Below are 27,046 nucleotides of genomic sequence, written 5' to 3'. Positions count from 1 at the left end.
CAATAGAGGGCCTTACCCTTGGCCAACAACAAGGGCCCTCCTCATTTCTCAGGGAGCTGGGGCTGGGGAAAGTAGGGAAAGAAAGAGGCCCGAGGTGATGGTTGGCACTGGTTCTGAAAACTGTCTGGCATCTGTCCCTGTTCATGCTGCCCAAATGGTCCTCATTTGGCCCATGGGGGCTTCAGTTTCTCTGCCTGTCAAACAGAGACACGAGGCACCCTTTAGCCTTTATCCTCTTGAAGTTAAAAGATGTGAACCAAGTGCTGAACCCTGGAGTGGAGGCTGCCTCCACTTGGAGCATCTAGGAAGGCTTCCTGAACGAGGGGATCCAGGCGAGGTGAAGACTACTGCTAAACAGGTGGAGGAAACTGCTCGCCCAGAGCTATTTGAGTTTTGTCCTAGTTTTCTTATCCCCGAGCCCCACTCCACACTCCTGTCACACTAGCCTGCTCCACTAACAATAGGATTTAAAAAAAGGTGGCACTTCGGTCTCCGCATAAAGCACTTAGACCAGCACCTGGCACGTAGTAAGTTCTACAAGTGGTCGTCACGGTTACTGTCCTCACAACTTGTTGAAGGACACTGCCCATCTACTCGCGGCCCGCAGCCCCTTCCCCCAAGCCCGCGAGCCTCTCCCTTGCACAAATGGTGGCCGTTCCAGCCAGGCGGGCTGCGTGTCGGTCAGGTCTAGACCTGGGGCAAGCCTGGAATCCCAGACCGCGACCCCAGTCCGGAAGGCTCAGATTGGCCCTACCCGAGGCACTGGGAGGGGGCGGGGCCGCTGGGCGCCCTCCGGGCCGCCCTGACTTCAGGCCCCTCCTCCCGCCGGGCTCCCCGCCTTCTGCTCGGTCCCGGGAGGGGCGGGGCGGCGGTGGCAGCCGCCGAAGTGCAGGAAGCCGGGCGGCGGCCGACCGGGAGGAGGAGGAGCGCGGCGGGGGCCAGTACTACTTCCCCAGTAGTACCGCGCCGCTCCGCCCTGGAGTGACGCCCTCCGCTCATGGGCCTGGCCGAGGGCAACCGGCGGGCGGCGCGGAGGAGGAGGCGGTGGCGGCAGGTGGTGTGCGGCAGCGCCGGAGCCCGATCGGGCCATGGCCGCCTCGGAGCGGCTCTACGAGTTGTGGCTGCTCTACTACGCGCAGGTGAGCCCGCCCCGCCCCGCGCCCGCCGGGCCCCCAGCTCCGCGCGCCCGGCGCCTGCTGCACCTGCGCCCGGCACAACCTGGGCCGCGTATCTGCGCGCGAGCCGGGGTTGCTCCGGCTCTGCACGCACGTGTGCGCCCCCGGCCCGCTGGTCCCTCTGGCGTTTACACTTGGGGGTCGGTCCTTACGGGCGCGCGCCACACTGGAGCCTCATGGGTGCGGACTGGGTAGCATCGGTTGTGCCGGAGGAGAGAGGCCTGGACCAAGCCGGCCTTTACCTTTTACAGATGGGGAAACTGAGGCCCCGGCGGGGGCGGGAAAGAGACTGGCCGGGTTGGGAGGCTTACTTTACATTTGGGCTTGCTCCTCCTGACTGCGCCCAGTTGGGTAGTCTTGGTCGACGGGTCTGAGTGGGCTGGGTGGGAGGTCCCTACTTCGGTCTTGGGTCAACTCATCAGATCCGCTGCAGCGAACTGACCGTGGTGAGTTCCTGACCCCAGCCGGCCCCACCCCAACCCCGGGCGCGGAGGAGGGTGTGGGTTACCGGGGGTCCAGCCCAAAGAAAAGATTTTCTCTGGATGCTGAGGGTGGAGACGGGGAATGCAGACAAGCTGGGAGGGATGTTTGAAAGGGATGGAGGGATACCATTGTCTCCTGAGATTCTCATCCTGCCTCATTGATTACCTTAAGTGGCCTCAAGGTGATGGGAGCAACACAGGTGTCCCCCAAACTGTATCGAACACATAGGGCCCCACTTTCCTTCTGTATCCACAGCAGGGAGAGAACCCAGGGCAACACCCCTCTGCCCTTCACCCAGCACCAACCTTCCTCCCTGCACCTGCCTGGCATCACACTCCTGGCTCAGGTGCACCTTGGGCACAATGGACTATTGTGTGCTCCTGATCTGGGCACTGGGGGGAAGTTCATGCTCATATCAGCGGGCCCTCTGAGAAGAGGCTAGCCCACTGTCTCTCGGGACTGCAGGTTAGGTCTGGGGCCCCAGGGACCAGGAATCCAGGCCACAAAGGCCATAGCTTCTTGAGCTCTCTTGGGTGGTGAGAAATCCAGGCATCTGGCAGGAGGCAGTGAATGGAGTAGAGTCCATCTTTGGTGTGATTCAGGGCATGCATACTGTTTACACCCTGAGCTCCGTTTCCATATCTGTAAATTTGGCACAATCCTGGCCTGGACTCTGCAGAGGGGTAGCCAGTATGACTGGGGTAGCCAGTATGACTGGTCTAGGCCAGAGAAGTTTTCTGCTTCCCTGCTCCATTGGATCCTGTTCCCCCGGCTTATCTGTCTCTATGTCCAAAGACTGGTCCTTGTGATGGGGAAAAGCTTTAGGAGGAAACTTGCCACTGGCCCTTATGCTTCTCATTGCCCTCGTGGTTGCGGGCAGGTTCTTGGTCTTCACGTCCTTCAGTTGTAACCAGGTGAAGGGGGGCTTGATCTGAGGGATGTTAATTGTGCTTCTGATTGTCCCCGTGGTCGTGGGCGGGTTCTTGGTTGTGAGTTTCTTCTCCGTGATCAGGTGAAGGGCTTGAATGAGGTGATGAGTCTGAGGGCTGTTAATGGTGGGTCTTCGGGCAGGGTGGCATGCTGCTGGGGAAGGTGTGTCTTGGTTTCCCAGAACTGTACCTCCAACATGGGTGCCTCTTGCTGCCCCTTCTGGCTGAGCTCTGCAGGCAGTCAGTCCCTCACAGGTGTTTAGCATTCACCTGTGCTGAGTCCCTTCTCCCCCTCCTGCTCCTCACCTCATTTGGGAGGTGTGGGGCACAGGCTAGCTGGTTGTAGCCTTGGAAGCCTGGGCAGGCAGGGGACAGCCTGGGGCCAGGCAAACAAATCCAGGATATGAGTGTGAACCCAGGAGCCGGGAGGGGCCAGGTTTCCTGGGGAGAGGAAGCTCCAGCCAGCCTCCCAGCACGGCCTTCCTGCCGGCTTGGTCCTGCTCCTGCTCCCGGAACGTGGTCTCCACCCTCTGCACTGAGCTCCCAGGGAGTGGTTGGAGTGGTTGGTGGCTGTCCTCGTCAGAGCCCTGCAGGGACCTATTGTGTGTGTGCTCAGAGGAGGGGAAGATAGGTAAGGGGTTGAACCGATAGAAGCTATTAAGAAACCCTGAGCTGGCCAGCCACCCAGCCAGTAGGTCCCCCAATACTTTCACCCCTCCCTTCAGCAGTGAGAGCTGACATCAGCTGGCAAACCTGTTTCCCCAGTTGTGGGTTTGGGCCCGCCCAGGGAGCACCCCCGTTTCTGCCTTTCCTTTCCCCTCACAGACCTTAGATTCAGCCCCACTCACCCCGTACCTCTGGGGGCCACGAGTGGGTGAGGGGGCTGTGGGTGGCTACTGAAGGAGGAGCAGAGTGCGCCCTAGACATCACTCAGTCCGAGCCTCCCAGGGCCTTAAGAGAGAAACCAAGGCAGGGTCATACAAAGGTTGTCCAGCAGAGCTCCAGCCAGCTCTGTCCTGCGCTCCTTTGCCCAGGAAAGATCTAGCCCCATGGGCAGGACTCAGGTGGGTCTGCGCCCTGTCCCCCCAACCCTGACCGAGCTGGACCTCAGCCCAGGCATGTCCTCGTTTGCACCCTCGTTGTGCTTGCTGCTGCACGGTTTCACCTCATATTTAGTAGGTGCTCCCTGGGTATTAGCTGAATAGCTGAATGGAGGCATTAGGCCCCAGAGCAGTTACTGGTCAGGGATGTGGTGCCAGAGGATGGAGTTTGGGCCTTGAGATCTGAGGGTGCAGGACAGGGAGGATCAGGCACATGGCCATGGGAAATATGAGAGGCAGGATGTCAGGAGTGAGAGGGACGGGTGGCAGCACACCGAGAGGACCCCCCCACAAGGGCTTCCCCAGTGAGGGCTTAGGAAGTGGGTGCAAGGATAAGGGGACTGGGGACAGCACCCAAAGGCTAGCAACTGGTGTGTAAAGGTGATGCAAAAGATGCAGATGAGTGGCCCCCTTGCAGCTGGAGCAGCAGTGTTGCTCGGTAGCCCTCCAGTGAAAGGGAGCACTGGGGTGCATGAGAGCTGAGGGGCACTTGGGGACCCAAAGGTTGGGACAGATGTTGAGGGTGCAGGTGCGGACCCCAGGCTGAACTCCGTTTATGTCATTGAGGACATGGGGCTCCAGGGAGGTCAGGTGAGAACTCCAGCTGACCTTGCTTTGCCCACCCCTCCTGGTCCCTCACCCTGACTGATGAGCTCTGCTGCATCATGGAAGCCTAGTCAGGCCCTCTGCTCCCTCTGGGACCTTAGCTGGGCCATATTTCTTCTTATGCCTCAGTTCACCCTCTTGAGATGAGGAAAAGGACCTCCTTGCTGCTTGGCCGCACCAATCCCCTTCCATACCTCATAGGGGCAACCAGGGTTTCCTCCTCCCTGCCTTCATTACTGAGGCAACTGAAGAGGGAGAGACTGAGGTAATGGGGAGAGTAGCACAGAGCCCAGAGTTGGGGGAGGGGCTGGTAATCACTGGAGTTGTTATGGCAACTGGGGAGCTGATGTGGAAGTGTGGGGTCCCCATGGAAACAGGTCGGTTACTATGGGGACCCTGAAAGGAAATTCTTGGTTTCCATAGTGATAGGACAAGGGGAAGGTTAAGCCCCAAGGGGTGTTACGGAGACCAGAAGGTCCATGCCTTTCAAGAACCCCTCCCCAGGTAAGGGGAGCGGCTGGCCCAGCCACCTAGGCCCTTGGACCACTAGTCTCACTTGCCTTGGCCCTGGAGAAGTCCCCATCTTCGTTTCATTCCTTGGCCTGAGGTCTTCCGAGTCTGACCTCCAGTCTTCCTGGTGTAGCCCAAAGCCACTTTCAGCTTAACATTGCCATCCCCCTCCTGATGCTGACTGGGAAGATGCCCAGGCCTGAAAGAGGTCATCCTGATCGGGCTCCATCCACCTTATCCCATTTCTGTTTGCCTGTTCCAGGAGAAGGGGTGCTGACTGGGAGGAGTCACCACTGTGGAGCCTCGGTCTGCTCTCCCTACCCTGCTCCTAACACTAACCCAGGGTCCACCATGATCCTCCGATTCCACTTGCCTGGACAACCCAGCTGAGGAGTAGCCCTTGGGACCTTGGTTCAGCCAGTGAGCCAAGGTCTGCCTCTCATGTGTCACTCATGGAGGTGGGTGGGGAGAAGAGAGGGATGCTGTAGAACGCCAAGGGCTTGGGAAGGCAGAGCCCACTCACCTTACCACATGCTGGTGGGTGTGGTCGGGGAGCCTTTACCTGTTAAACAAAGCAAGGATTTTTAAAGAGGCAGCTGAAACAGGTTAATGTTGTGGCTTTTTTGTTTTTTAGATTTTTGTTTGTATTATAGTTGAGTTACAATCTGTGTTAGTTTCAGGTGTGTAGCAAAGTCATTTAGTTACACATGTACATATGTCTATTCTTTTCCAGATTCTTTTCTCATGTAGGTTATTTTAGAGCACTGAATAAAGTTTCCTAGGCTATACTCCTTTATAATTATCTATTATATATATATATGTATGTATATATGTGTGTGTGTGTTAATCCCAACCTTCCTATATATCCTTCGCTTCTACCTTTCCCCTTTGGTAACCATGAATTTGTTTTCTAAATCTGTGAGTCTGTTTCTGTTTTGTAAATAAGTTCATCCATATCACTTTTTAAAAATTAGATTCCACATATGAGTGATATCACATAATATGTCTTTTTGCCTGACTTCTTTTAGTATGACAATCTCTAGATCCATTCATGTTGCTGTAAATAGCATTATTTTGTTCCTTTTTATTGCTGAATAATATTCCATTGTATATATGTACCACATCTTCTTTAATCTTTCCTCTGTTGATGGACATTTAGGTTGCTTCCCTATCTTGGCTATGGTAAATAGTGGTGCAGTGAACACTGAGGTACATGTATTTTTTTCAAAGAATTTTTTTTTTTTTCCTTTCCAGATATATGCCCAGGAGTGGGATTGCTGGGCCATATGATTACTCTATTTATAGTTTTTTAAGGAACCTCCCTACTGTTCTCCATTGTGGCTGTACCAATTTGCATTCCCACCAACAGTGTAGGAGGGTTCCCTTTTGAGAGAGTACTGTTAAGTAAGCTGCCAAGTGTAAGAATCGGGACTGGACTCCAGAACCCATGCTCTTACCCACATTCAGTGTGGGACCCCCGACCTCTGAAGTTCCAGACAGAGCTGCATCTTGTGGGAGGTGCTGAGTCTGATAGGGAACGTTCAGGCAGAGGAAGCACAGAAAGCCAAACACATGCAGACCTGTGGGGGTGGGGACAGTGAGTAATACCCAGGGGGCATCCAGTGAATGTGGCACGTGAGGCTGGAGGTGAGGTGGGCGCCACGCCAGTGGGGCTTCAGTTGGAGGTGTCGGCAGTGGACATACCCTGAGCTTGTGGTAGGGCGGCCGGCCAGCTGCCCCAACAGTGGTGTAACCGATGTGCCCTGGGGGGCGCTGGGTGCTGTTTAAGGAACTTTTGTGTTTGATGGTGATGGAGGATTTGGGGCAAAGTCTGGGGCCTGGGACACAGAGTAAGCCGGAGCAGTTGTCAGGCTTGGGGTAGGGCAGGCAGGTCTCAGCGTGGCGCCAGGCGCTCAGTGGTCCCTGTCCCCCCGACAGACAGCCGTGCCCACCCATCCTCCCGGTTATCTCAGAGTTTGAGGAAGTGGTGGTTCCCTGCCCATTCAGGGCCTCACCAGCCCTTGGGAGCTCCCCTCCCTCAGCACTGAGTGTCCTCAAGGCTGGTGGGGCATAAATTGGGGTCCCTACAGGGGTGACTCTGAGAACCACCCCCCCACCCCGGGAAACTGACCTCCCCCACACCCACAGTTTCTCCCTGCTGCAGGGCCCAGGGCGGGGTGTGGCTGCTCCTGACCTTCCTGACGGGAGGGGCAGGGTTGGGACCCTGGGCCAGGCAGGTAGGGTGGGGATTGGGCTGGCCTGCCCATGCTCCTGTTCAGAGCTGGAGTGGGAAGGAGGAGCCGGCGAGGCGGAGTGTTGAGAGGAGTGTGGGAGCCCAGGCAGCACAGCCGCCTCTTTCAGGCTCTGGAAACTTCTGCACGTGGCACTGCCTCCATGCACAAGGCCCCTGCTCTGCTCAGCCTCCCAGTCCCCAGCACTGCAGCCTCAAGCCATAGGACCCGGGTTAGAGCCAGGCTGAGGCGTCCAGGGGTGAAGAGGTGAGACCCACAGAGTCAACACAGGCAGTTGCCCCTTCCCCTGCCTAGACCTGTGCTTCAGAGACCCCTCCAGAACCCACCGAGGCTGCCGCCTGCATTGCCTCAGCCCTGAACCCGGCCCAGCCTGGACCTGCTGGAAGTCTACAAGACCAGACAGGCAGAGGATATGGTTCTAGGGACAGGAAGCAGGAGGTGTGCAGAGTTTGAGGGGGCCTGTCCGGGTCTGGGAGGGCCGATCGAGGTGATGGACATGAAGAGGGTGAAGGATTCCTGCTTAAGTACCACAAGCACAAGTCACAGATGGGCAGCGGGGCTTGGGTGGGGAGCAGAGGCCTGCACAGGAGAGTATGCATCACAGATACGAAGGCCAGACAGGCTGGAGAAGCAGGCCCTGCTTGGACTAGGGACCCAGGATGCCTGGCTTAGCAACTGAGCCTTTATCTTTGGTCCAGGGAGGGAGGACATGATCATATGTGGCTTATAGGTGCTCATCAGAGCTACAGTGGGCAAAAGAGACTCATGTTTTGGGTGGGAGAGACGGTGGCTTGACTAGGGGTGGTTTAGGAGTAGAAGGGAGGATGGTGTTGGGAGAGTTCTGCAGGTAGACTGGGATGTGTGGGATCACCAAGGCAGAGTCGTGAGTTGTGTGGTCAGCTGGGCTGACTGACTCGAGCCACCGTGAGTGGGCCTGGCCTAGAGCATGGGTCTGGCTTTGAGCATCCTCAGAGGTACAGCTGCAGCTGTGGTAGTGCATGAGGCATCCCCTCAGGGCCCCCGTTTTCCCATCTGCCATGGGAAGAGTTCAGAAGAAATAGTCTTGAGAGCCCTGGCCGGCTCTGGTGTTTTCAGGGCTGGGCATGCTGGTGTCCTTGCTGGTCTGTGGAGAGGAGAGGTATGGAATGGACAGAGGTAGGTGAGCAGGGAGGTGGCCAGCAGCATAGGGTGGCAAGGTCACCAAAGAGAACTGACCGGCAGAAAGTCCTGGTAGTGTGCACCTGGGTGGCCGCACCCTCTCTCTGAGCTGCCTGGGTCTCACCTCTGTGACAAAATGTATGAGAGGGTTCGACCACGGGGTGGAAGGCTGCTCTGCCGCAGTTTCTGGGGGGCCTGACCCAGTCTGCTGGGGTCAGACCCTCTTCCCTGGGGACCGTTCAGTCCTGGCCCTGTGGTCTGAGGCCCACAAGTGGCCAAAAAATGAGCTGTCCATGCAAAGATAGTTGTGCAGGTCCTGGAGTTGAGGTCTTGGCAGCCGGGGAACAGTATCGGGGTGTTGCCTGTGATAAGTCCCTGGCCCGTAAAGTTTCTCCACTTTAGTCCCTGTCCTTCCCCTCTGCCCCTGGGAAACAAAAGTTGCCTTCTGGGCCCTACTGTTAGATGGGAACTCCAGACGACGCCAGCGTGGAAGGAAGGAAGGTGGAGGGATGGAAGGAGGAGCTTAGTTCCAGGCTACCGCCCACTTTATGCTCTGGGAGGAGCTTAGAGGTCAGGGCTGTCTGGGGCTACCTGTGTCCCTGAAGCAAAGAGAGCTGCAGGGCCAATGGGGAGCCAAGACAAGACTTGGCCTGAGGGCAGGGCAAAGGTATGGATGAGTCTTCCAGTATCATTTCCTGGGCCAGAGGCCTCAGACCCTGCTCAGGGAGCTGTGGGTGCCCTGAATGAAGGGCACTATTGTAGGAGGGACCACAGCCTGTCCCTAGATAGGCCGGACTTCACGCCTGTACAACTAGTTTCTGTCCATAAACTCCACCCAGGGCAGTGTGACCCCCGCCCCTTTGTGCTGCAGGCCCCACCCCCGGCGCTAGGCTGGGTCCTTCACAGCTTCTTTTGCTGGGCCCTGGGTGCCCCAGGCCCCCCCACATCCCTGCGGTCTGCCGGGAGGAAGCGGCCCCCTTCCCCCACCGTGACTCTGCGCTTCCTGCCCCAGGGGCCAGGGCGGGAGGGGACGTTTCCCGTTCACACCAAAGTTTCCCTGGCTGGTGGCGCCCAGACTTGGGCTCAGCGGCTGTCGCTCTTGCCCATGGAACCAGCTCTGGGACCTGGGGTCCAGGTAACCAGCCAGGGTGGGTGGAGGTTCCTGGGGCGAGGTCAGGCATTGCACCTGCACATGTGGGTGGGGTGTTGTGTGTGCATGGCTCTGCCTGGTCGATGGTGCACATGCATCCTGAGATGTACAGTCCAGGAAGGTTTCCTGGAGGTGGTGCCTGCGAAGCTGGTAGAAGGTAGCAAGCAAGAGCCCAGCCCATAGCTTTGGGTTCAGGGAGGCTAGTGGGTTGGAGACCTGTAGCCCCAGCACCCTTGTGGGCCACAGCCACACTCTAGACATGTACACACTTAAGCTCCTCCCCTGCTGGTGTCAGGCTTGCCTGGATCCCCAAGAGTTAGGAAGTGGGAGCAGAGACTGGGAGGCCGAGAAGTGCAGACAGGGGTGCCTGGGAGAGTGGTCAGTATGTCGGGCAGTCCTCTGATGTTGACCTTCCACTTCCTGTCTTCCCCCCTTTCTCTCCCCACCCCCAACCTCCCCTCCTGCTCTGCCTGCAATCTCTCTCCACCCCCATTCACTCCCCGCCTCTGTCCACTGTGCCCCTCCTGCGCCCTCCTTTGCAGAAGGACCTGGGCTACCTGCAGCAATGGCTGAAGGCCTTTGTGGGTGCCTTCGAGAAGAGCATCTCACTCTCCTCTCTGGAGCCACGCAGGTGAGGCTGGAGCTCCTCAGAGGGTGGGAGACTGAGGGGTCCTCGGTGCCCAGTGACGCCTCCCCCTGCCCCCCGCAGGCCAGAGGAGGTGGGTGCCGAGGTGCCGCTGCTCCCTCTGGACGCGCTGCACGTGCTGGCCGAGCAGCTGGATGCTGGGGACCTGGAACAAGCCCTGCTGCTGCTCAAGCTCTTCGTCATCCTCTGTAGGTGGGTCCCTGTTGTCTTCTCCACGGTGGGAGGGCATGGAGCTGGGGCCCGGGGTAGGTACTGGCATATCACTGGGACCTCTCCCATCATTCACTCATCAGGAACCCTGAGAACATAGAGGCGGGCTGGGGCCGGGTGCTGGCGCCCCGGGTGCTGGCGCTGCTGACCCAGTTGGTGGCCGAGGTGAGGTGGCCTCTACCCTGGGGGTGGCAGGTGGTAGCCACGGCCCAGCTAACACCCTTCCACCCTCTCCGTCTGCCTACAGCTGAAAGGACCCCCACCACCGCAGGAGGACCGTGGGCCCCAGCTAGAGAATGTAGCCCTGCATGCCCTGCTCCTCTGTGAGGGCCTCTTCGACCCATACCAGACCTGGCGGCGCCAGCACAGGGGGTGAGAGGTGGCCCACTGGCAGAGGACCCAGAGAAGACCGGGGAGAGGATGGGGGTGGCCCAGGTGCAGGGGTGGGAGGGGCCGGGGTGCAGGCCCCTGAGGGGGTGTGACCCAGGAGGAGTGCGCTGGCCTCACCTTGGCCCCTGCCCCATCCCCGCCCCCCCAGGGAAGTCATCAGCGCCAAGGAGAAGAGCAAATACAAGTTCCCTCCAGCTGCTTTGCCCTCTGAATTCAGCGCCTTTTTCCGAGGTCAGGCCCCACCCCCATCCCACTCGGCTCCATCTGGCCCCGCCCTCATACCCGAGCCCCTTCCTGTGGTTTCCCCATCGCACATGTAGTAAGGACCCACTTACCGTGGCTGCACTTGGTGCTGGGAGAAGGAATGTGAATGGGCCTCTATAGGGAAATGGGAGTTGAGGGGCAGAGAGGAGAGGAAGGGCACGTCTGCACAAAATGAGTAATTTCTTTTCTGAGGGGGGAATTGATTTGCCTCCCTGCTTCTCTCCTATCTCCTGGATCCCCCCAGTGACTTGTACCCCATTCTGGCCTGGTCCAGTCTTTTTGTCCCTGTAGCCCCACCCAGTCTCCTCACTTCTGCATGACAGTCTCTACAGTAGGTGTCCCCCCTTCCTGCTAACCCCTCAGGACATCTCTGGGCACCTGTTCTCCCTGGGCACCTTATGCCCCTGGGTCTCCCCTCTCCTCTCATTGGAGGGAGACTGGCCAGGATCTCAGATGGGCCTAGGGCAGGGTATTTCCTGGTGGCTCAGATGATAAAGGAATCTGTCTGCAATGTCAGAGACCTGGGTTCGATCCCTGGGTCGGGAAGATCCCCTGGAGAAGGAAATGGCAACCCACTCCAGTATTCTTGCCTGGAGAATCCCCTGGACAGAGGAGCCTGGCGGGCTACAGTCCATGGGATCACAAAGAGTTGCACATGACTGAGTGACTTGCACTAAGCCACTACTAGGGCAGGGTGCTGCCTGGACAAGGGCAGGCCAGCTTGGGAAGGCGGTGGTGTTTTGGGCTAGAAAATATCTCAGTGTTTCTGGGTTGCCCCAGGGAGCCGTGGGCTTGGGTCTGGAGTGGGGGCAATACCTCCAAGAGGGGAGATGCCCCTGGGGAGTTTCCTGGCTCTGCTGTTCCACAGCCTGAGTACTCTTCTTAATACATGCAGGATTTTGTTCTCTGTGCTGTAAATTCCTCTATGGGGGCCTGACACCCTCAGAATCCCATCCTGCTCCTTCCCACAGCCTTCCTTTCCAGCCCCACTCACTCTCTGCTCTCCAGCCATGGTCCTGTTCCTGGGGAAGCCTCCCACCCCATCCCACCGGTCAAGGCAACCCTGCGTGGTCCCAGCCCCTACACACTCATGTGACCCAGAGCTGGTCCTTTCTGCTCTCTGGGTTTCAGTTCATGTCCTGGCATCCTGTCCAGCTTGGCTGGAGCAGGGCCAGGTGGGCCTCCCAGATATGACGCTGTGAAAGCCCCTAGAAGTCCCAGTGCGGGTGTGGGGGATGGTGTATGGGGCATCTGTGTAGTAGACACTGCAGGGCCCCTAGAGCTGCTCGCGGCAAGCTCCAACCGTCACAGTGCAAAGGGACCAGGAGATTTGCATCTAAGAAACTAAACCCTAGGTTGCCGTGGGGAAGTGTGTATGGGGGGCGCTCACCCTGGGGTCCTCGCTTTCAGGATTAAGGATCCAGGGATCTGGCTAGGCTCTTAGGGCAGGGCCATGCCCCTTACAAGCTCCCCAAAGAAGGGCTGTGTCCTCCTGAGAACCCCTGGCACAGAGTCACGACACTTAGCACCGAACCAGTCTCCTTGAGATGTGATCTCCCAGTCTCCCCCTGCCACCCCAGGGCACCCATCTCCTGTATGGCCCCTGGACCCACAGCCCTGCAAGTTTGCTGACCTTGTCTTGCCCCCTCCCCTGTCCAGAGAGCCTGCAAGATGCAGACCGCTTGCCTTCTGTGCTCCTGCTGCGTCTCATCCACCTCTTTGGAGCTGTTCTTGCGGGAGGGAAGGTAGGCTGGGAGGAGCCTGTGGGCCAGGGAGTGGCTGTTTGGGGGTTTCTCTGCTGGGTGAACCCACTCCCCATCTCTGCCCACACCTGCAGGAGAATGGGCAGAAGGCTGTGAGTGCCGGCTCTGTGCAGGGCCTGCTGGATGTGGTGCGGGGCTGGGGCCACAGGCCAGCCCAGGACCCCCGCCTGGTGCCGCTGGCCCTGGAGGTGCTGGTGGGTGCTGTACACGTCTTGCACGCCAGCCGCGCACCCCCGCGGGGGCCAGAGCTCCGAGCCCTGCTGGAGGGCTACTTCCGCGTCCTTAATACCGACTGGCCAGCCGGGCCGAGCCCGGACCCTGAAGAAGCCCATGTCACTCTGCGGGTCAGCATGCTTGGTGTGTATGGCCTCTCAGGGAGGTGGCATTAGCAGGGGAAGCCCCAAGTGGTGATGGAAAGGCCGGCCTGGGCAGCATGGGAGGAAGGTTTCAGGCTGACCAGAGGTGGTGCTGGCAAGAGGCTTGACGGGGCTGACCCTTGACTCCTCCACAGATGCCATCCCCATGATGCTGGCATGCGAGGACCGGCCAGTGCTGCAGGCCACCTTCCTCAGCAACAACTGCTTTGAACACCTGATTCGCCTCATCCAGAACAGCAAGGTGGGCGGGGCCCAGGTCAGGGGCCTGGAACCAGAGGCTGGGGGCACCATGTGTGGATGCTGAGCAAATGGGTTGGATGCGCTGGGGCTGGTGGGGTGGCTTGCTCTTCAGTGGGAGGGCTTGGAGTCAGGATGCTCTGGACCCCATAGGAAGAGGATGTCGTAGAAGGACGGGAGCTGCCCTGGCCCCCCGTTTCCCTTCTCCCCAGTCCCAGGTGTCGGGCAGGAGGGAAGGCTCAGCTGTTTCGGATTCGGTGTCTACTCCTGCCCACTCATCTGCCCTCGGCGCTGTCCCTCTGGGCAGGTGTGGGTGGCTCAGCTTCCTGCTCTGCCCTTGTGCTGGGGGGCACTTGGCCTGGGGCTCAGGGCGCATCCTTGCCTGCGGGGGGAGCCCTGGCAGCCGCCCCAGGTCCTGCTCTAACCCCACCCTTCCCCCATCTTTTCTCTCCTCTGCCCCCTCCACCTTATGCCCTCCCGCATCCCCACAGCTGTACCTGCAGGCCCGGGCGCCCCCTGAGGGGGACAGTGACCTGGCTACCCGGTTACTGACTGAGCCCGATGTCCAGAAGGTACCACCCTCAGGCTGACACCACCTCAGTCACGCACGTCCCTGGGCATGTACCCCTTGGGGCTCCCTCTTTGAGCCTTTCTGTAGTTTGCAGGGGGAGCAAGCAGATCTGTGTGAGGCCTGGTGGATCCTAGCGATGGGGCTGGGTCCCCCACGCTCTCTCACCCGCCTTCCAGATCCCCAGCCCAGGGAGCCGCACAGGAGGGATCTGTGCCCTGCCTGGTGTTAGTCCTGGGAGCTGGGGTTTGGCTTTGCTGAGCCTGAAGGAACCTTCGATACTCAACCACCCACCTCCATTGCACCAAAGCAGAAACAGGAGGCCAGATACTCAGGGATTTGGCTGTGGGCACTCACAGAGGGGGTCCCTCGCATGGGGCCACTTCTTTGCTTGAATCCTTGAACTTGCCCTAAGCAGGTCCCTGGGAGTTCCCCATCCCCTCATGACCTCATGCCGTGCCCCCTGCTCACCTCACCTGCGGGCTCCAGGAGGCTGTAAGGTGTTGGTTGGGGGCTCTTCATGGGGCACCCCCTCTGTGGCTCAACACCTGGGCCCCCATGTCCGGAGCCCTGCCCTTGCTCTGGCCTCATGAAGCAGCCCCATGTGTCTATTGCACTTGGCTGTTTTCTGAGAACCTGCAGGTCCATTCCTCTACAAAGCAGGCGAGGCTGGTGAGACCCCTGCTTGTTACAGATGAGGAATCTGAAGCCTGGACAGGGGAAGAAGATTGCCTGAGATCCCCTGGGGAGTCGGGCAGAGCTGGGGCCAAGGGCCCCACGGAGCTGAAATGGTCTAGCGCTCGCTGACACACTGTGCAAGCCCTCCTGACCCCTCACCGCCTCCGTAGGGCAGGGTGAAGGAGTAACACACCTTGGGCTGTCGGGTCTGTCCAGGCTGAGCCTCTGTCCCCAACCTGGATCTAGGGGAAAGGGGCAGGGTAGGACTTAAAGGTCTCGAAGGTTCTTTTGGTTCTAACATCCTGTGATTGATTGTCCCTAAATCCCCAGACCCCCTGTCAATCATCATGGGTGATGGGGCACTTGCCAGCCTGCCTGCACGTGTGTCTAGCTTGGGTGGGGATGGGTGGAGACTGAGGCCTATGAACCCACCAGACTGTGGTGGGCAGAGGGCTGCAGCAAAAGCGTTCACTGGTGATCTTCCCAGCCTCGGCTTCTTCCGGCCTCTCTCTCAGAGTGGGTCTTGCCAAGCGGTTCAGCGGGGGCCCTGAGGTCAGGGTGAAGGTCACAGTAGTTTGGGCAAAGGTAGACACACTGGTGTCCGTGTCAGGGTGCCACCCTCTTGGGGCCCCAAGCCCACTCAGCTACTGGCCTGGGGGCATCTCTTCCTGTCCCTGCACCCCTTTCACTGCAGGGTGCTGCCAGCTGCGACATCCTGGCACCTGCCTCTCCTGACTGCCCCTCCCCACCCCAAGGTGCTGGACCAGGACACAGACGCCATTGCAGTCCACGTGGTCAGAGTGCTGACCTGCATCATGAGTGGCTCCCCCTCCGCTAAGGTGAGGATGCTGCCGTCGCACTACAGTAGGGCCATGGGGTGGAGTTAAATAGAACGGGTCTGGCTGATGGCTGTCAGAGCAAGTGAGCTGGGGAGGTGGCCATCCTGCCCTCTGGGGTGCAGATCAGCCCATGGGGCAGGTATGGTCATTCGTCATTAGTCCTGGGAGCTGGGTGTCCTGGCTGGAGGGGAACGGATGCTTGTGGCCGACCACCATCTGCAGCCCTCCGAGGCAGAACCGTTCCCCCCCATCCCGCCATGGGTCCCCGCCCCTACTGTCACCGTGACCCAGAGTCAGAGCTGGGCGAGGGAGCCCTGAACCTCCTCCAAGGTTCCCATGGGTTGTGAGCGTGCCCTGGGGCCCACATCCGTGCTCGTGCCTTTCCCACCCATCCTGGCACAGGAGGTGTTTAAGGAGCGCATCGGCTACCCTCACCTGCACGAGGTCCTGCAGAGCCATGGTCCCCCCACCCATCGGCTGTTGCAAGAGCTGCTTAACATGGTGAGGGCAGGGGCTGGGGGTCAGGGTCCCCGTGGGCAGCCAGGACTGAGTCAGGGCAAGCACGGAAGATGAGCTCTCCACCTTGGGGGACCATACTGACTGTGGCCCGTACACAGTGTGACCTGTGTCCTGACCCTGTGTGTCAGGGTCACTGGGGCGAGGATTCTGAGCTGCATGGGGTCCAGAAGCTATTGCTTGTTAGCAAGTCCCAGGACGATGCAGGAAGTCCCACTGTTGTGAGGGTGGCCTGTTCCATGCCAGTTGCCTGGGGCTAGCCCATCCTCTCCCCCCACAGGCTGTGGAGGGCGACCACAGCACGTGTCCCCCACCGCCGATCCGCAACGAGCAGCCAGTGCTGGTGCTGATGAGGTGGCTGCCGACCCTGCCCACGGCCGAGCTGCGGCTCTTCCTAGCACAGCGCCTCTGGTGGCTCTGTGACAGCTGCCCTGCCAGCCGTGCCACGTGTGTGCAGGCCGGTCTGGTGGGCTGCCTTCTGGAGACGCTCAGCGAGGGGGTAGCCCTGGGGGCCCGCTGCCAGGAGCAGTTGTTGGCACTGCTGCAAGCACTGGGCCACGTGTCGCTAAGGCCCTCGGAGCTGCGTCGCTTGCTTCGCCCGCCGCCAGGGTTGGACTCGGGGCCAGGCGGAGCAGAGGCTGGGCAGGCCCGCCACGCAGGTGCCATCATCCGCGCGCTCTCTGGCATGGCCCGGCACCAGGGCCCAGCACGAGCCCTACGCTACTTTGACCTAACACCCAGTATGGCAGGCATCATGGTCCCCCCTGTGCAGCGCTGGCCAGGCCCTGGTTTCACCTTCCATGCCTGGCTCTGTCTGCACCCCACGGCTGGAGCGCCTGCCCCCGCCCCCACCCCCACCCCCACCCAGCCGCTCCAGCGGAAGCAGCTGTACAGGTAGGTGACTGCCAGGGGTCAGGGCAGGCTGCCAGGGTAAGCGGGAGAACCAGCAGGCTTAACTGGCTTGGCTGGCCCTCAGCTTCTTCACCAGCAGTGGCTCGGGGTTTGAAGCCTTCTTCACGGCGGCTGGGACCCTGGTGGTGGCTGTGTGCACCCGGAAGGAATACTTGACCATGAGCTTGCCTGAAGTGTCCTTTGCCGACTCTGCCTGGGTGAGCCTCCATCCTCACGTGGCCCGGGGAGGTGCAGGGGACACCAGGGCCTCACCTGATCTCGTGACTTCTGTTGCAGCACTGTGTGGCCATAGTCCATGTGCCCGGCCGCCGGCCCTTCAGCCAGAACCTGGTCCATGTCTACAAAGACGGCCATCTGGTCAAGACAGCACCCCTTCGCTGCCCTTCCCTTAGTGAGGTGTGCCAGGCGGGGTTTGGGGAGGTTTGGGTAGCTGGGTAGCCTTGGACAGGGTGGGCCCTGGAGCCCCTGTTTCCCGCCCCCCACCCCACAGGCCTCAGCCTCTGGGGTCTGTGCAGCCTTGGGGGTCCCTGAGGAAGGTGGAACCCCAGGCTGTAACATGACCTGACTGACCGCCCCCCAACCCTGGCCCCCACAGCCTTTCTCGTCTTGCTGTATCGGGTCTGCTGGGCACCGCACAACGACCACCACCACGGGGCTGCCTGCACCACCGGGCCCCGCCGCCCTGGCTCACACTCACCCCTCGCTCACCCGCTCCCAGTCAGTCCCGGCCACCACAGGGCTTGGCTGGGGGTCCGGGCTGGTGGCCCCCCTGCAGGAGGGCAGCATCAGCTCCACCCTTGCCGGCACGCAGGACACTCGGTGGGGCAGCCCCACCTCCCTGGAGGGCGAGCTGGGGGCTGTGGCCATCTTCCATGAAGCCCTGCAGGCGGCTGCCCTGCGCGTCCTGTGTGCCCTGGGTATGCAGCATGCTCCCCACGCCCCGCCCAGCCCTACCCCTGTTCCCAGGACCCAAGAGGTTGGGTCTCACAAAGTGTCCAGGCCCGAAAGTAGGGGCTCCAGTGGGGAGTAGGTATCCCCAAGGGTCTGTCCTCTGATAAGGCAGAGAAGAGGCAGGCTCTGGGTGGGGTCTGGCTGCAAGCCCAGCCAGGTCTGAAGCCCCCTGCCCACCTCCAGGGCCCAATGAGACAGCACCCTTCAAGCCTGAGGGTGAACTGCATGAACTTGGCACCAAACTGCTCCTCCATTACTCACCTCAGGTATGGGGGGCTGGGCAGTTGGCTCAATCTCCCCTGGCTCCCGCCCTCTTATCGCCTGCCTCCCCCTACCCACACTGAGCCTTGCTCACCCCCTGTTCCCAGGCCTGTAAAAACAACATCTGCTTGGACCTGTCCCCTGGCCATGGGCTGGATGGCCGCCTTACGGGCCATAGAGTGGAGACCTGGGACGTGAAGGTGTGTGCCCACGTGGACAGTGTGTGCAGGAAGTGTGAGCACAGGCACTTGTGTGCAGGGTGGGCTGGAGTGGCTCTGTGCCCTGGGAGGTCTTAAGGAGACCCAGGATTCCAGGTTGGAGGGTCTGCAGGGTGGAGGGGGCAGGAGATGATGGGGTGCTGCCCTCACAGAGGCCCCCTGCCCACAGGATGTGGTGAACTGCGTGGGAGGCATGGGTGCCCTGCTGCCCCTGCTGGAGCGAGTGGCTGCACAACCCCAGGAAGCCGAGGCAGGTCCAGCAGAAACACATGACCTTGTGGGGCCCGAACTGACCTCTGGCCACAGTGCCCAGGGCCTGCTTCTCCCACTGGGCAAGTCCTCAGGTAAAGTGTCCCTGATGCCTGTGTTGGTGAGAGAAGACCTTGGCCTGGCAGGGGGCTGGAGTGCTTGAGGTCTTGCAGCCCCTGACAGGCCTTTGACGCACACCTGTCCCCTTCCTGGTGGTGGCAGAGGAGCGAATGGAGAAGAATGCAGTGGCTGCCTTTCTGCTGATGCTGCGGAACTTCCTGCAGGGCCACCCCGTGAATCAGGAGAGCCTGATGCACTGCCAGGGGCCCGCCATCATCGGGGCCCTCTTGCGCAAGGTGAGGCCTGCTGGGGCAGGCGGGGAGGGGACTCCCTCATCTGACCAAGGGGCTGTTGGAGGGACCAAGCCGGGGTGCCTGATGCCATCAGTCAGGGAGGGCCTCCTGGGAGAGGTGGCATTTGAAAGGCGGGGCAGGGTTGGGCCAAGAGGGTCTGGGGAAGTACCAGCACAGGCTGGGGCAGGACACCCGCACAGTAGGCTGGGAGCTTGTACTTCAGAGGGCAGGGAGCCGCCAGAGGGTTTGGAGCAGGCAGGATGTTTGTGTCCATCTGCCTGTGCTGGGCAGGGTGGAAACTGGGAGGCCTGATAGTGGGTGGACAGGGCCTGATATCTCACCCCAGCTCCTGCCCCCTCCCAGGTCCCCAGCTGGGCCATGGACATGAATGTGCTCATGTCTGCCCAGCTGCTGATGGAGCAGGTAGCAGCCGAGGGCAGTGGGCCCCTCCTGTACCTGCTCTACCAGCATTTGCTCTTCAACTTTCACCTCTGGACCCTCAGCGACTTCGCTGTGCGCCTGGGTAGGTGTGCCGACTTGGGTGAGGAGATGCCGCTAGCCAGGGTGGCAGTGGACGTTCTCAGAGGTTATAGCCCTGTAGCTGATCTGAGGGGACGACGACCCTCCCCTGGTCGGGGTGGGGGTGGGGGGTCTGGCAGTGGCATGGCCCTGTCCTGGATGATGGAGGGAACCCAGCTCAGCCTGGTGGGCTGAGCCCTCTGCTGATGCCCGCTCAGGCCACATCCAGTACGTGTCTAGCATAGTCCGTGAGCACAGACAGAAGCTGCGGAAGAAGTATGGGGTCCAGTTCATCCTTGATGCCCTGCGTGTCCACTACAGGTGAGGCTGGTGGGGACAGATGGGGTGGGGTGCTGATGCTCCAGCCTCCGGCCTTGGGGGCAGGTCTGTTCAGCCCCCCAGCTCACCTGCCGGCCCTCCGTGTTCTCGCCTCCCTTCCATGCCCCGGTGGTTTCCCTGGCCCTGGGTGACCTCTCTGCTGGGACCTGCCCAGTCCGCAGCGCGAGCGCCCCCTACCCGCGGACGACCTGCGCACAGTGCAGACGTCACTCCTGGGCCTGGCCCGGGAGTTTCTGGTGCGGAGCTCTACCGCTGATGACCTGCAGGTGGTGCTAAACTTCCTGGCGGCCTTGGGTGATGATGGCCAGGTAGGCTAGAGGTTGGCAGAGGTGAAGCCTGGATGAGGGGTGGAGCGTGGACCATGTTGCGGGCCTTGGGGCTGGGCGCGCTCAGCGTAAGCCTTTGTGTCCCCAGGTGGTGGGTGCGCTCGATCTGCTGCTGGCGCTGCTGCAGGGCTCCCCAGCACAGGAGTCTCTGGCTGTCTTCCTGCTGGAGCCAGGGAACCTTGAGGTGCTGCTGGCACTTCTGGTGAGGCCGAGGCCCATGCCCTTGCTGCCTGACCGAGTCTGCAAGGTACATCTAGCTCCCCCCAACCCTGCATTCTCATTCACTGGGGCCCCTGCCTGAGTCCAGGGATGGGCAGAAGGCCCTGGGCTAGTGGGTGGAGCTGTCTTTGCAAGCCTCTCTTGGAGCCCCACCCCTGTGTGGTGGCTTCCCCTCCTACAGTAACGCCTTCCCCTTGATGATGACCCCACACAGATCCTGCGCAGACTGCAACAGAATGAGCGCTTACCTGAGCGCAGCCGTCAGCGGCTCCGGCTGCGAGAGTGTGGTCTCCAGGGTCTCGTTGCCTGCCTGCCAGAGGGCGCCGTTTCCCCCCAGCTCTGCCAGGGCCTCTACAAGCTGTTCCTGGGGGCAGGTACAACCTGGGTGGGGCCAAGAGGCAGGCCAGGTAGAGGGATGACATGGATCCAGGAGACAGGGCAGGTGGGAATCGGGAAGGTGTTGGTCCAAGGGCCAAGGCTGACCCAGCAACGGGGCGCAGTCCCCCTCTGGGGTCAGTCCCTCAGGCCTTTTCTGGCCATCTTCCCAGATTGCCTGAACCTCTCTGATCTGTTGGCTGTGGTGCAACTGTCCCTCCAGGCCGACCTCAGCGTCCGCCTGGACATTTGTCGTCAGGTGAGTGGAAAGTGAAAGCTTCGTTGGGGGTGTGGGGTGGCTTCCACCCTGAGGGCTTTGCCTGCCTGGGATGAGGGGTCTCTGCAGGCCTCCCGTGCAAAGGCCCCCTGAGGAGGTGCTGGGGCAGGCTGTCGAGTGAGTCCCTCACTTCCTGTGCCCTGGCCTGGCAGCTCTTCCACCTCATCTACGGACAGCCAGACATAGTGCGGCTGCTGGCCCGCCAGGCCGGCTGGCAGGATGTGCTGACCCGGCTGTTTGTCCTGGAAGCTGTCACAGCCGGCAGTCCCCTGCCCTTTACCCCTGAGCCACCCACCTCCCCGGAGCCAGCCTCACACAAGCCACCCACCGAGTCGCCTGAGCCTTCGGACGTCTTCCTGCCCCCAGAGGCCCCTGACCCTGATGCCTTTTACCACGCCCTCTCCCCATTCGCCACCCCCTTTGAGCTGGGCCTGGAGCGGGCCAGTGTGAGCTCAGGGAATACTGCCGGTGGCGGCAGCGGCAGCGGGACTGTCACTCCAGCCAGCCAGCCTGGCACACCGTCCCCGCTCGATGGACCCCGGCCCTTCCCTATGGCCCAGGGCCGCCACAGCTCCAGTCTCTCCAACGTGTTGGAGGACGGCAGCCTGCCAGAGCCCACCATCAGTGGGGATGACACCTCCAATACCAGCAACCCTCAGGTGAGGCGGGCTCTGAGGTAGGGCTCCTCGGGGACCCAGGGCAGCCAGTGGAGCTTTTCCAGAGGTGTGGTACTGTTTGACATCAGGGCTGTGATGGCCAGTCAGGTCCAGCGCTGCCCCCTCATAGCTTTCCTCTGCAGTGTGTTCTCTGAGGGGTGGCGGATACTCCAGAACAGGGCAAGTTGTGCTGAGACAGTTGGGGGCACTTGCCAGGCTTTGGAAGGCCCTTGAGAGCCTGTGGGACATGGGCTTTTCAGGGCTGATGAGCAGCATGGCTCTAAGAGTCCTGCCTTGTGCTTCTGGATCTGGGGAGGGGCCTTTGCTTATTCAATGGCATTATTCCAGACGGTTCTGGGACAGTCCTTGAGGCCTGTGAGGTAACTATGTGAACTGCCTCGTCTCCTCTTAGGAATCCTGGAACCCCAGGATCCTCCCCGGAACTCAGGTGGTGGTCGAGTCCCACACTGTTTGTCTAGGCCCTCAGCAGCACACTGGCTGGGCCGTTGGCCAAAGGCTCAGCCTCCTGCTGTGCCTACTAGTGGGTGGGCAGAGGTGCTGGACAGGGATGGTGCTGGGGCAGTGATTCCCTCCCTCCCCAGCCTGCACTCCATACACCCCCTGCGTCCACAGCAAACCTGTGAGGAGGAGCTTTGTAACCTGCTCACCAACGTGCTGTTCTCGGTGACATGGCGGGGTGTGGATGGCAGTGACGAGGCCGCCTGGCGGGAGCGCGGCCAGGTCTTCTCCGTGCTCACCCAGCTGGGGGCCTCAGCCATGCTGGTGCGCCCACCAGACTGCATCAAGCGCAGGTGAGGGAGCAAGGCCGTGGGGAAGCCTGGGGGCCCAGAAGGCAGTCAGGTAGACACCAGAGTCCCTCACTGCCCTCCAGCCTCCTGGAGATGATGCTGGAGTCAGCCCTGACCGACATCAAAGAGGCCCCCCCTGGGGTCCTGGCCAGCCTCACCCAGCAGGCACTTTGGCTGCTGCGTCTGCTGCAGGACTTCCTGTGCGCCGAGGGCCATGGTAACCAGGAGCTGTGGAGTGAGAAGGTATGGAAGCTCGGGGCAGGAGCACTGTGTTCACATGCCCCGAGGGCTCCTGGTCTGCAAAGTGGCTGAGTACACATATGCAGTCATGGGGACCTCAGCTCTGGTATCTGTGAGCAGAGGTCTATCTGTATGTGGAAACACTCTCTGGCCCCCAGCCCAAACCTTACCTCCCTCTCTCCCCACGGGCTTCTGGCCTCATCTGGTGATGGCCACCTGGAATATATGGTGTGCGGCAGCTCTTCGAAGGAGTGTGTAGCCTGCTGGATCGCCTGGGAGCCTGGCCACATCTGGCCAACGGCACAGCGGACCTCCGAGAGATGGCGCAGATCGGCCTGCGCCTGGTGCTCGGCTACATCCTGCTGGAGGACCCACAGGTGAGCGCAGGGCGGCTGTGGGGGGAGGGTGCACAGCGGGTCTAGGGAGCTCGGGGAGTAGCTGGTGACACCCCCACTCTTCCGTCCGCAGCTGCACGCCCAAGCCTACGTGAAGCTGCACGCGCTGCTGCAGACCGCAGTGCCCATGCGCCGAGAGGAGGCTTGCTATGTGCTGTCCAAGCTGGAGGCGGCGCTGGCGCGGGCCCTGAACACCTCCCCATCAGAGACCCCCACCGAGAACGGGGAGCCCCCAGTCGCCGCCGCTGCTGCAGAGCGCTGCTCCTGGTTGGTGCCGCTGGTGCGCACGCTGCTGGACCGCGCCTACGGCCCACTGGGGCTACAGTGGGGCCTGCCTTCCCTGCCGCCCACCAACGGGAGCCCCACCTTCTTCGAGGACTTCCAGGCTTTCTGTGCCACCCCCGAATGGCGTCACTTCATTGACAAGCAGGTGCCTGGGGCCAGGGGCACGGGCAAAGTAGTGGGGGCTGGGGGCCCACATCGAGCGCGGTCTCCTCTCCCTATTCGGTCCTCCAGGTGCAGCCCACCATGTCACAGTTCGAAATGGACACCTACGCTAAGAGCCACGACCTCATGTCGGGCTTCTGGAACGCCTGCTATGACATGCTCATGAGCAGTGGGCAGCGGCGCCAGCGGGAGCGCGCGCACAGCCGTCGGGCCTTCCAGGTGTGCGACCTGCCTGCCCTGGGGGCCGGGAGCAGCTCCACACTTGGGCCCTCTGTGGGCCCAGAGGACGGCTGCTGGGACTGAGAGGAGAGAGAGGAGCTGGAAGCACCCAGCGGGCCTCACCTGTTCCTCCACCCCCACCCCGCAGGAGCTGGTGCTGGACCCTGTGCAGAGGCGAGCGCGCTTCGAGGGGCTGCGATACGCCGCGGCGCTGAAGCAGCAGGCAGCGCAGCACTCCACTGCCCTGCTGCACTGGGGGGCGCTGTGGCGCCAGCTAGCCAGCCCCTGTGGGGCCTGGGCCCTGAGGTGGGCGGGGCTTGGGGAGTCTGGTTGGGTGGGTGGGTCTTGGGAGGGAGGGGCCAGGAGAGTGTCTTTGAGGAGAAGCCTGGGAGGAAGGCAGAGGGGTCTGCAACCCGCTGCCTCCCACTCATGACCGTAAGTGGGGTCATATCTGTAGGGATCCGCCCACCCCCCACTGGAAGCTCTCCAGTGCTGAGACCTACTCACGCATGCGTCTGAAGCTGGTGCCCAACCATCACTTCAACCCTCACCTGGAGGCCAGTGCCCTACGCGACAACCTGGGTGAGAGGGTGTGCCGAGCTGTGTTCACTCAACCTCATAGCCCTGTCTTGTCCAGCTCTGGCTGAGCACCCTTGGGCCCATTGCAGGTGAGGCCCCCCTGACACCCACCGAGGAGGCCTCACTGCCTCTCGCTGTGACCAAAGAGGCCAAAGTCAGCAGCCTACCAGAGGAGCTACAGGAAGACCAGCTGGGCGAGGATGAGTTGGCTGCACTGGAGACCCCGTGAGTGGGGCTGGGAAAGAGCTGCCCAGGGCAAGGGGGCCTGTCCAATGTGTGCCTGCCAGTGGCAGAGGGATGGACTCCTCAGTGTACTTGCCCTCCTGCTGTGGGGCTAACCACCCCGAAGGGACGGTCCAAAGTCAGGTGGGAGGGTTAGGCAGATCTGTAAGAGGATGGAGAGTTGCTGTTTGATGGCCAGGCACCCCAGAGCAGGACTGAGAAGCCAGACCAGGATGTGTGCCCATGGGAGTGGGCAGGTGCTGAGTGAGGGGAGGCTGGGGACAGGGGTTGGTGTCCTGGCAGGAATTTCAGAAGCCCAGGTTTCAGGGTATGGACTGGGGCCAGTCTGGACCATAGGCAGCTCCTCCTTCTCCTATGGGATCATGAGAAGCGTGCCTCCTGACTTAGTGGTACTTTGAGAGTGTGGTCCTTGGGTTGGTTGGGAATGGGGGTCCCAGAGCCTAGTGCCTAAAGTGGGTGCTGGCCCCCAGGTTGGAGGCCGCAGAGCTGGATGAGCAGCATGAGAATCTGGTGCTGTCAGCTGAGTGCCAACTGGTCACCGTGGTGGCTGTGGTCCCAGGGCTGCTGGAGGTCACCACGCAGCACGTGTATTTCTACGATGGCAGTGCCGAGCGGGTCGAAACTGAGGAGGGTGTGTTCTGCTGGAGCGGGCTGGAGGGCCGGCAGGGATGGGGGCTAGGGTCTCGTGGGGCTGGGGCGGGTGGCTCCAGCACCTGCTCTCCATCCCTACAGGCATTGGCCATGACTTCCGGCGCCCACTGGCCCAGCTGCGCGAGGTCCACCTGCGGCGTTTCAACTTGCGCCGCTCAGCTCTCGAGCTCTTCTTCATTGACCAGGCCAACTACTTCCTCAACTTCCCATGCAAGACGGGCGGAGCCGCAGCCTCATCCCCTTCCCCGGTGCCCAGGCCCCAGCCCTCCCTCATTCCACCCCACCAGGTGCGGAACCAGGTGTACTCCTCCCGCCCCACCCCCCAACTAAAGCCCCAGGAGTGCTGCGCCCCAGGACCGAGCCTGGGGGGTGAGAAATGGGTGCAGCGAGAGATCTCCAACTTTGAGTACCTGATGCAGCTCAACACCATTGCGGGGCGGACCTACAATGACTTGTCTCAGTACCCTGTGGTGAGGGCCTGCTACCCCTCCACCCACCCTCTGCTCCGCCCGCCCTGGTCCACCCAAGTGTGGGTACTGATAGCGGGCCAAGCCCTGAGCTCAGTCCTGGGCAGATGCTGCCTGAGGCCTGGCCTCTGTTCTTGGCTCAGTCCCCCACACCCTGCTGCCCCCGCGCACACCCAGCCCCACTCCCTTCCCCTCCTGGTCTCTGTTCTTGAAGGAAATCCTGTCTCAGTCCCTCCTGCTCCCCTGAAGCCCCTCCCCATGGTGCACCCCCACCTGTGGGCTCCACCCATCTTCCTGAGGGTGAGGGTGCGGGCAGGGCAGGCTGGCCATGTAGGCCATCAGGACCCTCATGCAGCTCCTGCCTGGGTGGGCGGCCAGTTCCCCTGGGTCCTACAGGATTACGTGTCCCCAACCTTGGACCTCAGCAACCCAGCCGTCTTCCGGGACCTGTCCAAGCCCATCGGTGTGGTGAACCCCAAGCACGCCCAGCTTGTGAAGGAGAAGTGAGTGCGTGAGCAAGGCTGGGCTCGGGGTTGGGGTGGACCAGGGAGGGCTTCAACTGATTCCCTCCAACCGTGGCTCTAGGTATGAGAGCTTCGAGGACCCAGCGGGCACCATCGACAAGTTCCATTATGGCACCCACTATTCCAATGCGGCGGGTGTGATGCACTACCTCATCCGCGTGGAGCCCTTCACCTCCCTGCACGTCCAGCTGCAGAGTGGCCGGTGTGGAGGGGCAGGCAGATGGTGTGGGGCAGCAGGCAGGGTGGATGAAGGAAGGGTGGGTCTTCCAGGCATCCTGGATAGACTGGCTCCCTGCTTGTCCAGGGCTGCACCTTTTCATTCCCTGTCTCCCTTCTCACTGCCTTACTTTGGCCCGTGCCCCGTCCCCAGCTTCGACTGCTCGGACCGGCAGTTCCACTCAGTGGCAGCAGCCTGGCAGGCCCGCCTGGAGAGTCCCGCTGATGTGAAGGAGCTCATCCCAGAGTTCTTCTACTTCCCCGATTTCCTGGAGAACCAGAACGGTAGGCGCTGGGTGGGGGCGGGAGGTGTGAAGATGGATGGTGGCCGGGGAGCTGGTGAAGAAGGCACAGCAAGACAGCTGACCCAGCCTTCTGTGCCAGGCTTTGACCTGGGCTGCCTCCAGCTGACCAACGAGAAGGTGGGCGATGTGGTACTGCCCCCATGGGCCAGCTCTCCTGAGGACTTCATCCAGCAGCACCGCCGGGCACTGGTGAGATGTGCGCACATATACCAGCGGGTGGCCAGAGGGGAGGGCCAAGGCGGAGGGTCCATTGTTCCTGGACTGACGGCCACCTCCCTGCCCCTAGGAGTCAGAGTATGTATCTGCCCACCTGCATGAGTGGATCGACCTCATCTTTGGCTACAAGCAGCGGGGGCCAGCTGCAGAGGAGGCCCTCAATGTCTTCTATTACTGCACTTACGAGGGTGAGCAGTGCCCTGGACACCAGTGGGGCTTGGGGTGCAGA

General features: G+C 61.1%; 1 protein-coding gene across 3 annotated transcripts in view; it reads left to right on the top strand.

The window, feature by feature from the left end:
• The first annotated feature begins 660 nt into the window (after positions 1-660).
• The window catches only part of NBEAL2 (neurobeachin like 2), a 30,707-nt gene continuing 4,321 nt past the window's right edge, over positions 661-27,046 (top strand). Inside the window, exons 1-42 of one of the 3 annotated variants that reach the window (XM_055558476.1) lie at positions 661-1,139; positions 9,906-9,994; positions 10,073-10,201; positions 10,303-10,384; positions 10,467-10,591; positions 10,758-10,840; positions 12,533-12,618; positions 12,711-12,993; positions 13,148-13,254; positions 13,742-13,822; positions 15,252-15,335; positions 15,738-15,836; positions 16,132-16,745; positions 16,828-16,960; positions 17,040-17,159; positions 17,359-17,680; positions 17,898-17,980; positions 18,083-18,175; positions 18,363-18,537; positions 18,665-18,798; positions 19,159-19,318; positions 19,533-19,635; positions 19,808-19,961; positions 20,068-20,226; positions 20,413-20,572; positions 20,747-20,832; positions 21,003-21,509; positions 22,140-22,318; positions 22,399-22,558; positions 22,795-22,932; positions 23,024-23,380; positions 23,467-23,616; positions 23,765-23,922; positions 24,074-24,198; positions 24,285-24,420; positions 24,909-25,069; positions 25,171-25,559; positions 25,935-26,059; positions 26,142-26,282; positions 26,451-26,581; positions 26,681-26,790; positions 26,888-27,005. In XM_055558476.1, coding sequence (XP_055414451.1) covers positions 1,089-1,139; positions 9,906-9,994; positions 10,073-10,201; positions 10,303-10,384; positions 10,467-10,591; positions 10,758-10,840; positions 12,533-12,618; positions 12,711-12,993; positions 13,148-13,254; positions 13,742-13,822; positions 15,252-15,335; positions 15,738-15,836; positions 16,132-16,745; positions 16,828-16,960; positions 17,040-17,159; positions 17,359-17,680; positions 17,898-17,980; positions 18,083-18,175; positions 18,363-18,537; positions 18,665-18,798; positions 19,159-19,318; positions 19,533-19,635; positions 19,808-19,961; positions 20,068-20,226; positions 20,413-20,572; positions 20,747-20,832; positions 21,003-21,509; positions 22,140-22,318; positions 22,399-22,558; positions 22,795-22,932; positions 23,024-23,380; positions 23,467-23,616; positions 23,765-23,922; positions 24,074-24,198; positions 24,285-24,420; positions 24,909-25,069; positions 25,171-25,559; positions 25,935-26,059; positions 26,142-26,282; positions 26,451-26,581; positions 26,681-26,790; positions 26,888-27,005 — 6,880 coding nt within the window. In that variant the 5' untranslated portion in view covers positions 661-1,088. Of the gene's footprint in view, positions 1,140-9,220; positions 9,349-9,905; positions 9,995-10,072; positions 10,202-10,302; positions 10,385-10,466; positions 10,592-10,757; positions 10,841-12,532; positions 12,619-12,710; positions 12,994-13,147; positions 13,255-13,741; positions 13,823-15,251; positions 15,336-15,737; positions 15,837-16,131; positions 16,746-16,827; positions 16,961-17,039; positions 17,160-17,358; positions 17,681-17,897; positions 17,981-18,082; positions 18,176-18,362; positions 18,538-18,664; positions 18,799-19,158; positions 19,319-19,532; positions 19,636-19,807; positions 19,962-20,067; positions 20,227-20,412; positions 20,573-20,746; positions 20,833-21,002; positions 21,510-22,139; positions 22,319-22,398; positions 22,559-22,794; positions 22,933-23,023; positions 23,381-23,466; positions 23,617-23,764; positions 23,923-24,073; positions 24,199-24,284; positions 24,421-24,908; positions 25,070-25,170; positions 25,560-25,934; positions 26,060-26,141; positions 26,283-26,450; positions 26,582-26,680; positions 26,791-26,887; positions 27,006-27,046 lie in introns of those variants that run through there. The other 2 variants (XM_055558477.1, XM_055558478.1) reach the window with 2 other exon arrangements.

This window comes from Bubalus kerabau, chromosome 20, assembly GCF_029407905.1.
Source record: "Bubalus kerabau isolate K-KA32 ecotype Philippines breed swamp buffalo chromosome 20, PCC_UOA_SB_1v2, whole genome shotgun sequence".
NCBI classification, from domain to species: domain Eukaryota; kingdom Metazoa; phylum Chordata; class Mammalia; order Artiodactyla; family Bovidae; genus Bubalus; species Bubalus kerabau.
This window is presented reverse-complemented; position numbering and strand designations above follow the sequence as displayed.